Source organism: Vidua macroura, chromosome Z (genome assembly GCF_024509145.1).
Source record: "Vidua macroura isolate BioBank_ID:100142 chromosome Z, ASM2450914v1, whole genome shotgun sequence".
NCBI lineage: Eukaryota > Metazoa > Chordata > Aves > Passeriformes > Viduidae > Vidua > Vidua macroura.
The window spans coordinates 71,259,868-71,271,935 of NC_071611.1; the positions used below are offsets into that span (position 1 = coordinate 71,259,868).

Consider the following 12,068-nt stretch of genomic DNA (forward strand, 5'->3'; position numbering starts at 1 on the left):
TTGGAATCCATTCTTTATTCTGCAGTTGCACTCAAAATACAATTGCTTAAATGCTGAACAAAGTTAAACCCACTGTTAAAACAGACTTTGACTTTGACAGGCACAACTTGAGTGATTTCTTTAGAATTAGGGCTATTTTTCCAACAGTGAACCTCCTAGGTTAACCAACCAGGCTATACCATCAAAACTGTTCTGGCTACTTATGATTACTGGGGGAATTATATATTCTGTGTTTTATAAGTTCATCATGTTTCACATTTATAAATTCATCAAATTTGAGATCAGGGCCTGTGCACAGAATATCTCTCTGAAGTACCAGTCCACCTCCCAGCCAGATTTGGTAGAGTACTTTGACTGCCTCTAAATTGAGCTTAATCCCTGCTCTGCATCTTCTGCACATCACAGGCAGGTTTAATGCTGGAGGTTTTAGACGAGGAACAACAGAACTCAAACATGAAAATTGTCTTATCTTCAGTCATCTTTCCCACACACATACAAAGCACCTAGTTAAAGTGCCAAAGTGTAAAGTGTCACATTGCCCAAATCTTTAAAAATTAAGTTTAAAAAAAAATTATTAGCCATATAAAAATAATTTTGATGTGTCTATATACATGTTATTTGTCTAGCAAAACCAGACCTCTGCTATTCTTGGGCAATTTGTTCAGAAGTCACTTCTGGATAACTATATTCCTAAGTGATAGAAATCTATACTAAGCATTTACTTTGTCTCCCATTTCTTCTGCATAAGCAAAACATGGAGGAGAATGCAAGAATGGGAGAAGAGGCTCTGATATTGTGGCTTTCTTGGTTCTGATGTAAACTGTTCTGGTTAAAGAACAGTTCTCCTTCCCTCTCCATCTATAGCTATATAAAAATAATATAAATTTCAGGTTCAAATAAATACATTTGACATTGGACATCTTCTTTCTAGTTCCGTATTAGTCTATAGCTGAAATTTTTATTAGGAGTATCAATATAAAAAATACACTAGCAATTTTCTTATTTTAGCTCAAGTTCTTCTTTCTTCAGCTGCACTGTGCTTCACCAACCTGTCTCTACTAAAAGCAGAAAAAGCCATTTCACTGGATACTAAATATGGATAGATACTGTGTATGTGTCAGAGCCACTAAAATGGGTGTTTGGAATAATTACTTCTTCAGTGCCTGCTGTTGTATAAACATCCTTCTGTAAGTGTCTTGTGCTCCTTCCGACCCATTTCTCCAGCACTGAAGTACCTCTGTGCAGATTTAAACTGGGCAATATTTTTCTCTATGTACATCTGTATCACAGCCCCTCCATTAGTCAGTCCCAGCAGCTCCAAAAAAAGAAGGCATGAATATGCAGATTCACTGCACATGTAATCTTTGTAACTGGGAAGAAAAAATAGGATACACTTCAAAAGTTTCCTCTACAATCATGTCATCATTCATCCCATGGAGCAGCACTGCCAGAGATTTCATAATTGCCTCTGTACCAGTACTAGAAAGGAGAGGATTCTGGCAGCAATTCCTTGGTGTCCTTGGTGGTAAAAGATCACCTTGTGAGCTTGCAGTACTTTGGCAGACACAAGGAAGATAGAAAAAAAGTGGGAAGACTAATTGAGGTATTTAAAGGGCAAGGCAGAATACACTAAACCTAACAAGGAGTTAATATTTTCTGACCATGAAGACATCAGAGGCTGTTTGATGCATTGTTTTTAACAGTCTTAAATAGTACTAAATACCTTAAAACATGAAGCAGGTTGAAGAAGCACCCACTATATTTGGTATTATGTATTTTCAACCTTTCTGGTTGAGCAACGAAAAAGGAAAGTTGTCACTATTCAGAGTTCAGTTACAGTGGCCAGTGTCAAAAAAGCCAACATTGCTGGGGACTTTCATCTGAATTTTTGGTTTTTTGGAAGTCCCTTACCTGTCCCTGGATTGTATGTATACAACTGGCTCCACAATATCAGGGATCCAAGACACCTTCCTAAACTCGTACACAGTCAAACTTACCACTGGCTAAACATGGGGGATAACTACACTGTCACCTGAGCAAATGACACATACTAACATTAAAGGCTAAACATCAGATTTTAGAGAGAATTCATGTTCCTAGCAGGGAAAGTGTTATTTTTTTAATGCTCTGCAATGTATCTGTCAGAATCACTAGATTGCTGAATATCCTTGAAATTTGCATCCTAAAAATAGACCCTGTATCCTTCAGCAGATCTCAGCAATTCTGCAGTTGAGCTTTGGCCTTCAGTCGTTCATGTTTTAAGATGTTAGTTTATTGCAAAGATCAATCTAGGGGCAGTACCACAGAACATTCCACAGCACCACAACACTGGCAAGTCTGTCCAGTTGTGGCTACAGCAATGCCAATCCCTGAAGCAAATGAGTGGCTCTTTCTGTTGCTTTTGTAATTCCAGGGTTTGCAGTTAAGGAAATATACACAGAAAGAAAACCCCACAAAAACACAACCAAATGAAATCCCCACACACACTATTACATGCAAATTTAAATTAGTAAGTCCTTAGAAGTACAGGGTATCACAGAAGATCCATTGGAGGTTTGCTATCTTCACAATTGTGTGATTAAAAGCCCACAAAAAAAACCTATGGAAAGTCACCTTATGACCTAAATGAGCTTTGGATCAGCTGTAAGGGCATTTCTTTATGCACTGAGACTGTTATGTACAACAGTAAAGAAGTTACAGTTACAATATCGAAGAAATGCCAATAATGAACACTTATTTTTGCTTTCAAGTACAAATAGCTTTCTTATGAATAGTATAATTTAACAACTTAGCTATATAATATCCAAGTGATAAATCAAAGTAAATTTTAAAAACAAATTACAGTTGCAGCTGAACAAACTTTAAAAAAAAATAGGCAAATATAAATATATATATATTATAAAATTACACCTTCAATGAGATGCTGCCTGTACAGCAACCTGCACCATCAAAATCTTAAGCACCTGGCTCCCAAAACTGCTGGAGAGAGCTGAGCTCACACTGCATTTTTCAAGCCCACACACACATCTTGTGCTTTCTACTGAGGAAAGATTCAGTAGAGATTCAGGCTATTCCTCACAAAGGTGCAGAGTGTTGAGATGCAGAAAGCATCTTCCACTATGCACTGGGAATATATGCCAATTGTCACATCAAAAAGCACTTGCTAAAGTTGTTTGGATCCTCAACACAAAGGTTCAGGTGTCATTTGGGAAGTGTGTTACCTCAATTTAGGACATAACTTATGCTAAGCTAAACAATACAATCTGATTGCAAGGAATTCATTGGCTTTTAAGTCACTGTTTGTCTATGTTTTGAGTGCCTTTTTGAGGTCAGAGTAGAAATTGGCCAGGGTACTAGACATGGCAGTGTCTACTGCAGACTGTGGTAGCATCCCTCGCAGTTCAGTCTGGATGTAGCCTGTCAAAAGACTGTGGCCAGGAGAGTCCTTGAGAGGGACACAGAACCAGCCACAAGGGTGATTGAATCCACGGACAAAGTTTGGTCTCACGTCTCCGTAGTCCAGGCTTATGCCTATCAAGGAAAATAAAACAAATGAACAAAAAGGGGAATTAATTTGAGAGAGGTTAAAAAAGATTAACATTCAGTAAATTTGAAATATATAAGCTTCTGGTTGGGGAAATTAGTAGTAGTATTGACAGGCACACTACGAGTTTCTGGGTATTTTCATGCATGGAATTTGCTGTTCATCCAAACTCTGCGACAGACAGGAGAGCATGATAAGCAAAAATTCAAATGTTAAAAGAGGACATTCCTTCCATTTACAAGAAGCAAGTTGTCACTCATCCCAGTTTGCTCTAAGACCTGAGCTGGAGGACTCAACTTGTCTCTAACACTCCTGCCTCACAGGTGGCGTAAGTGAAACCTGGCAGAAAGGAATGGTTCATGGGTAAACCAGTAATTGTACACTTCTTTAAATATGTAAAATGTTAAAACACCTTTAAATTTGTTAAAACACCTTGAATTTATCTGCTGAAGACCATCTTAGACCATTTTTGGAATGTTTACTACTACTAAATCTGAATCAAATCTTAAGCCAAGCAACTGTTGCAAAATAAGAATTTAGCAGAGGCAAGTGATGGCTTACCACATGTTAGAAGACCATCTTCATAGTTTGTAGTGTAAGAGAAATCCACAAACTCTCTTGGTGCTATGATGTTCCAGAGCTGACCAGCAGTTGTATAGCGCATCACACAGCAGTTCTTGTGGAGTAACAGAATTATAAGGGCAAAAAAATAAATATATCTTAGTATAATGAATACAGGGAAACATAATGCTTGCAGGCAGCTAACATTTTTCATGAAGGTCATGAAAAATGACAACTACAACTGCAAATTCAGTGAGGTCTGAATGGCTGTGCCATTCTCAACCTAAAAGCTGAAAGTTTTAAGGACTTGTGGTCTACAACTGAGAGCTGTGGAAGCAGAGAACATCTGGCACCATAAAGGTTCAAAAATCTAAAGCTACACAATTATGGCATGCCTGACAACTGAAAGCCACAAGGCTCTTATGTCGCCAAGGAGCACTTGGGAAGTCAAAAAGGATCACGAACAAAGTTCAAGAGAAGTCTCTTGGTACTAAGATACTCTATCAAATACTTTTAATCCACTAAGTGAAAAATAAAATTGAACTGAAGAACAATTCTTCAAAAAATGCTTTCTTACAATAGAGTCTGTATAAATTTTATAGACAAAATACCTTGTCATATAAATCTTCCTTCAGAGACAGAGCAACAAGCCACACATCCAGATGAGGGTTTTGAATTCACACTGAATGTCTGCATTAACCAAAGGAAGGCTATTAGCTGTTCTGTAACCAGCTTCAAACCTACCTTTCTTTTATTAAGTCCTGACCCTCATTATGAACTATTTTGTGTCTCAGCACAAAGCCATGCTACACAAGTCAGCCCTGCAGGAACAGGGGAAGGTTGCAGCTTCCATATATGTGGACTATTACTATTGTTTGCTGTGGAACGGAAGAAAGCAGACTGTATGAAATGGCTTTGGCATACACAATATCACACTGTAGCCCTCTGTATGCAAATTTTATCAGAGCCTACCAGAGCTCCCAGGTCCAAGAGAATTGTGACTGACTCCTTTATTTTTAGCATTAATGGAAAGATGAACTTCAAGCTTCAGAATAGGACTGTGCTGCAAGAGAGCCCGATCTGTGGTCATACTAAGTATGTATGCACAGTGCTGCTTGTGCATGCAAAAGAAGGCTGAAAAAGATTCAGATCTGTTGGAATTGCTCTGCTCGACATGAATGTTTTAAATTCATGCATTTATCAATACACATTTCCCTTAAGAATCTAATCCAGTCTTCACCTCTTCAAATGTTTCCATGATGTCCATTGAAGTCATTAGGCTGTCCCAGTCTATCCTATAAGGTCCAGGGCGAATATGATCCACTATTCTGTTAGTAACATCCTCCACCACTCCTTGAGCTTTGTAGCTAGAAAAATGTGTTTACATTTAGTAAGAAATCCTTTATATTCTATTAATTTTCAGCAGTACACTTACATTAACACCTTGGTACCAGGAAGTACCGTCAGTGGACAATTGCATCACAAAAACAGTAGAGGAGAACACCCATCTATTCTTCTCTGCAAGAAATTTTCTTCCAAAAAATTTTGGCTTTTCTTTACACAGTTAGTATTTTATAAATGACAAATTCCTTCATTGGATAAAAATTATCCTGTTTATTTCTCTAACAACTGTAACAACTTTTCATTTTACTCCTATTGCTTGGCTAGCAAGGGAGTTCACCAGAGGTAAGTAAACCTAAAGTAAAAAGGAGATCAGAAATACAATGGGAAAATATTTTTCATAAAGCAGAAGTAACAGGATGTTGGAGATTGAAATGCTTGGTTTATGGTTCAAACAGTTTTATGAAGGACTTCTGCCTATTATATCAAAACTGTATAATAAAGCTGTACAGAAGGCACCCTTAATAGGCCTCCTGACTGAGGCCGTGGACTGTAAATCCATTTGAGAGAAGATAAAATGATTCAGGTCTGGGCTGGGGGAGAAAAATACTTTCACAGGATTAAGCCCCACACCTTTGGGTGGAGGCCAGAGCCCCAGGCTTATCTGCTGTTAGGCTGGAACAGACCCTCACAGCAAAAAGGGGAGGAGAAGACGTTTTGGGTGTGTGGTGAAAAAGCCTCTGCTCCAAGGCAGTGAAAGAACTGCTGTGCACACCAGCTCAGCTGTGGGGCCTCTTCACCCCGGCAAAGCCACATCTAAGGGATATCCACATGAAGGACAGCAGAGGGGCTGTCACGGCCCATTAAAGGGATCCCCCAAAGGGGTCCCCAGACCGTACAGCAGAGCTGCACATGATGCAACAGATCCAGAGTCATGCAAGGGACAGTGTCAAACCTGCCCCCCTCAGAGAGGCATCTGGGCATCCCCACCTGCCCAAACATATATTAATCCATGGGATTATAGACTTTTGGATGGGGGACCCTCACCACCAAGAAGACTAGACTGAGGGGAGCAGTGAGACATCACTGGGACCCACAGAGGGGTAACATGTTTCTACTTACCCTACCTCTGTCACTCTCCTTGCCCCCCCAAACATACCTCCCTTTTTCTTGCCTCTTTTACATTAAATAAAATGTACCAATTTTTCAGTATCAACATCTAGCCTTGTCTGGTTTTAATCAAGTTTAGGGGAATATTCGAATGTTTTTGGGTTAATTCTGCTTTATTCACAGAGAGTTAGCTCTCTTTACTCTTCTGTGATTAGAGCAGATCATAACACAGGAGTAGAACCAAGCTAATGAGAAACTACATTATTCTTTAGTGGCATATGATTACCAAATAAAATAATTTGTTACATGACATTACAGAACATTCATTTGTAATTAGATATTTTAGTAGACACCAGAGATGTTGTTTTCTTGAGTTACTGGGCCTCCAAATCCTGAAGTGGAAAAATCTATCAAAATTATTATTCTCAAAATACTTTATATTCATTAAGATGTTCTTATTTATAGTAAATAATCAACAATAGATTCACCTCTTCAGTTGTGCACTTCACCCATAATGATCTGTATGGAGCCCATCTCAGCTGAATACTTGGAACTGGAAGACCACATGAACATGTCAGTGGCTTCCAGTAAGTGTCTGGAAAGCTATTCAAAGTGTCCTTTAGTTCTCCAGGTGCATAAACAACCCTGGGGTCTTCACCTGCACACAGCAGTCACTGCCCCCCCGGCAATGGCTCAACTACACAACCTGCTGGTGCCAGTGGGCCCTTGGAGCTCTTGGGTGTCTGGGGCCATCAGTTCTCACAGATTCAACAGGATTTAAATTCCGTGGGGTGTATCAGTCTTTGAGATAATTTTAAACTACCTTTTCACAGGACTTTTTGTTTCTTCAGAGTGCTGTCTTTTCGTAATTATTTCTCTACCTAAACCTACAGATACCAACAGAACCCAGTGACAGACACTCACACAGGAAGGGCCTTTATGCCACACAAACAACCCCACACAACCCTCTCACAACCCTCCACTTGGTATTTTGGAGTTGCACAGTCACTGCAAGAGTCCAAGGACTGACTGAGCTGTCACTCAGTGACCCTTCAGGACTACTGAACCAAGGCTTGAACCAAGCTTTACAGGACATCATTTCTGGGCAGATGCTGTTGCCACTTCAGCCAATGGGAGTCCTGTGGTGTGTTCCACAGACTCCACCATTATTTTAGACCCCATGCAATGCTAAAGAATCAAACTAAAAAACTAGAAAAGAATTGTACAGCCACAATAGGTAACCCATTTAGCTTCTCCTCTGGAGGATCTGTGTAGCTGAGGGCTGTAGAATTCAGTCTTGATTTCTAAATTCTACAGAACATATCCGTGGAACATTAAAAATGTATCTCTTGTGCAGGCGAACTTACAGGTATCCACTGAATTCCTCTGATGGTTTACGCCAGATAGTTGCATCTTTCTGAAAGAAAATATAAGACACAATGTTAATTGTCACCTGGATACAATTAGAAGTCCAGAAAATGCTTAAATTTCATTGAAGAAAAGCAGCCAACTTTATCATTAGCCATGGTTCACCTGGGCACCACTGCACACTTTTCTTCAGATTTTTCAGATATCTCTTACTTGTAATTTTCTATTACTTTAAAAAAAAATCAGAAAATTTGCTTTCTAAGAGTCAAATGCTAGAAGTGCAATAGTAGGGCTTGGTACGCCAATCAGTTTACTGTGAAAACACACAGAATAGTGGAACAACATCAGGAGGGAAAACCTTTCAATTGCAAGGCCACTGGAAAGCCAACAGCCGGATGCTACTCAGACAGGAAGACTATACTACTTCTGTTTGTACTCCTGTAACACAAGTTACAGAGATGTGCATGAGGTGCGGGTGCAGACAAGAAAGCTCAATTACCTTTCTCTCCTAGATGCCTGACTAGAAGAGTCTTGCAAGCAGTAGTCTATTTATTTTAAAGTTACACAGAGAAAATAGAGAAACCAATATCTTCTGATTTTTACATAATTATGACATGGAACCTCTGTACAAAATGTCTGAATTTTGGTGTTGAAAAGAGTACCACATGGCACCACTTTTTTTGGAGTCATGATTATATAAGCACAAAGGACCAAATGTCCCAAAGAACAGTACTGTTAAGTACCACATCCAGAATAATTTAAGGTATTTTGGGGCACAACACATCTCCTTATGGTAGGTAAAGCACTGAATTTCTTTTACATGGCACAATACCAAAATGGAAAGAAGGGATGAGAGAAAGGAGAGAGGAAGGAAAGGCTGGAGAGAGGGGCAAAATCGGAGGATTTGGAACACAAGGATGCAGGTAACTTTTTAAAGGAATACAGTAGTACTTAATATAACAACTCAAGAATATTAATACAGGAATAGACAACATTTAGTAGAGGTGGTATAGGTGTACTGCAAGAGTGAAAGGCTTGTATGCTCTGTTCCTCCCTCTCCAGACAGAAAATTTATTAATTTTGCAAATAATCAAGTTACATTTGGAACAGTTGCCTCTGTCTTATCAGAGTCTGCTCACAGTGGAAGAAAAAATAAAAGTACTACTCAAACCACTGTAACAAAAAGACAAAGATAGAAATTTACCACGCTACTCCTGCTATATTGCTACACTTCTACTTTCTGTGGAGCACAGCACTAAAAAGCATTTACCCAGCCTAGAACTGATGCACAAGCAAAGGCTATTTAGCTTGTCGAAGCACAACTCAAAAGAACAGGCAGCTCAAAAGAGGATGACAAACTGCTTGGAGAAAGCAGGAATTGTATTCCTTTTCAGGGGAGGAAACTTATGATAAGGTGTGGTCTCTAAAGAACAACAGAAAAGTGAAACAGTATGAGAGGAAGCCTTGAGAATTATCTCGTTTCTTAAGAGGAAAACATTTGGAGGCCGAAGCATGATGAACTATTTATTGACAAAAGATTCCAGACGCCGGCAGGCTGTGCCTGCTTTGCTGAAAGTACACGTGAGCCTCTTGCAACACTATTAATGCTAAGTACTTCACATTTTGTTGTAAGTCAAGCTTATAAACCTACACAGGTTCTTCCGTGAGACACTCCCCTGAGAACGGGTAGAAGAAATTACAGAGTATGCCTGAGAACAGAAAAAAAACCACATCCTGCCATCTAAAGATATTCTAGAGAGATGGTTTCACAGCGTCTGTCAGTTTAAAGTCCGGCAGGGCGCGGCGAAGTGTTTCTCAGCCGTGTGGCACGGCACAGCGGGCTCTTTCCGCCGCACCGGCGAGCCACGGCTTCCTGTGGAGCAGAACGGGAAGCTGCCGAGAGCACTCACGGTTTTCTTCGCCACCCGCCACTCGCCGTCTCCGATGCTGTGGTACCGAACCAGCGTGTTCCGCAGCTTCGAGGCCAGGGGCGCGGGATTGGGCAGGGGATCCATTTGCTTCCCTCCTGCGCGAAGGTGCCTAATTACACAGACACAGAGCAGAACAAGGGCACGGAGTCAGGGATGCCAGCAACAGCGCGGATCTTCCAAACCCGAACGGAGGATGCGGGAAACACCGCCGCGCGCACGCACGCACATATCCCAGCCGGGCACGGGTGGCAGAGAGCGCCTGCCAGGGACTAAGGCCGAGGACCAGGGGCAGGCCGAGAGCCAGCAGCCGCCACCCCAGCGCCAGCCCCGTCCCGGGATCCGCGGGGAACGCGGCACAGACTCGCTCCCCTCACGGCCGCGGCGCCGCCCCGGCACCGCGCTCCCCCGCGGCGCGCCCGACAGCGCGCGACACCGGCAGCCAATCAGAGCGCGACCGCCCCGCCCGCACAGCCAATGGTGGCTCGGTCCGACGGGCGCGGGGGCGGGGGGACCGCCCCTTTGCGTCACGCGACCTCGCGATATGTCGCCACCGTGACGTCATGAGCCAGGGGCGGGGGCTTGGCCCAGATTGGGAATGGCGGCGGTGGTGTGAGGAGGGGGCGGGGGAGCGAGACCCGCACCCGCGTCCAGCCCCAGCAGCTGCGGGGACACCGCGGCTCCGCCTCGCTGGGCCAGCGCCAGAGCTTCTCTGCTCACGCGCGTCTGGAAGTGTCGCTTTGTACTGATCAAAGAGGGACACAGAATCAGCTGAATTGAAAGGGACGCATCGGGATCTTCGAGTCCCAAATCCTGTCTTGCACAGGACACTTCAAGAGTCACGGAATGTCTGAGAGCATTGTCCAAATGCTTACTGCACTTGGCTGCAATTGCAGCTTGGTGCTGTGACACTGCCTTGGGGAGCCTGTTCTAGTGCCCAGCCACCCTCTGGGGCAAGAACCTTTACCTGATACCCAACCTAAACCACCCCTGACACAACTTCAGGCCATTCCCTGGGGTGCTGTCACTGTGCACCCCAGAGGAGAGATCAGGGTCTGCCCCTACTCTTCCCCTTCCAATGAGGAATTTGCAGACTCCAGTAGGGTCTGCCCTCAGTCTCCTCCAGGCTGAACAGACCAAGTGCCCTCAGCCACTCCTCACAAGGCTTCTCCTTCACCATCTCTGTGTCCCTTCTTTGGACACTCTCTAGTAGCTTTAGATCTTTTTTACATTGTGGTCTCCCAAACTGCCCCCAGGACTCAAGGTGAGGCTGCCCCAGCCCAGAGCAGAGTGGGACAATCCCCTTCCTTGCCCAGCTGGTGATACTGGGCCTGATGTCCCCAGGACAGGGATGTCCCTCCTGGCTGCCAGGGCACTGTTGGCTCATGTTCAACTTGCCAGGGACCAGGACCTCCAGGCCCTTTCCACAGTGCTGCTCTCCAGCCTCTCATTCCCCAATCTTTCCATACATCCAGGGTTGCCCCATCCCAGGTGGAGAGTCCAGCATTTTTCCTTGTTGAACTGCACACAGTTGGTGATTGCCCAGCCCTTTGGTTCATCGAGGTCTCTGCAGGGCCTCCCTGCCTTTGAGGGAGTCAGCAGCTCTTCCCTGTCTTGTATCCTCTGCAAATTTGCTGAGTCTCCCTTCTGGTCCTGCGTGCAGGTTGTTTATGAAGATGTTGAAGAGCACAGGGCCGAGGATGGAGCCCTGCAGAGCCCTGCTAGTGACAGGTCACCAGTTTGATGTCACCCCAGTCACTGCAACCCTTTGTGCCCAACCCGTGAGCCAGCTGCTCAGTCATTATGTGGCACGTTTATCCAGGTGTTCAAAAGATCAATTATTTGTAAGCAGAGCAGCCTAAACCTTAAGATTTAGGGCTCAATGTGCTTCGGTGTCATGACTTAGGGGGAGGTTGACAATGCCTAGAAGAAGAATGTAGTGTTGCAAAATGTGGAAGATGTAAAACTTTTTTGAGAAGGGTTATTCTTTAACGTATTATCTTTTTATATTTTCAAGAAGAAGAAAGATTTAATCGCTGAAACAGAAAGCAGCCAACAAGCTCTAAGTGATGTCCAAGTGTTAGAAAAACAAACTACTTTTTGGCAGAATTGCCTTGTTAAGGTTTAGGGCTTTGCATGCTCCAGTGATCTCAGACCTAGGGGAGGTTTGCAAAGCTTTGGGAGAAGGATGTACCACTGATGGTGGACACAAAGAA

At 43.0% G+C, this 12,068-nt stretch overlaps 1 protein-coding gene across 2 annotated transcripts; it reads right to left on the reverse strand.

Moving 5' to 3' along the window:
• Positions 1-10,270, reverse strand: STARD4 (StAR related lipid transfer domain containing 4). Of its 2 annotated transcripts, XM_054003024.1 has the most exons (6): positions 10,082-10,270; positions 9,835-9,964; positions 7,924-7,973; positions 5,346-5,472; positions 4,106-4,220; positions 1-3,531 (listed from the first exon to the last, which is right to left on the reverse strand). In XM_054003024.1, coding segments are annotated over exons 1-6 (651 nt in total). In that variant the 5' UTR covers positions 10,084-10,270; the 3' UTR covers positions 1-3,304. The 2 variants fall into 2 exon arrangements, with proteins under 2 accessions (XP_053858999.1, XP_053859000.1); XM_054003025.1 differs by lacking the exons at positions 5,346-5,472; positions 9,835-9,964; positions 10,082-10,270.
• Positions 10,271-12,068: the final 1,798 nt, after the last annotated feature.

Excerpts from the sequence above, each read along its gene's own strand:
- STARD4 (XM_054003024.1), bottom strand. Across the intron at positions 7,974-9,834 it reads GGCGGGTGGCGAAGAAAACC|AAAGATGCAACTATCTGGCG; the intron begins GTGAGTGCTCTC and ends ATTTTCTTTCAG. Across the intron at positions 3,532-4,105 it reads AGATGGTCTTCTAACATGTG|GCATAAGCCTGGACTACGGA; the intron begins GTAAGCCATCAC and ends TTTCCTTGATAG.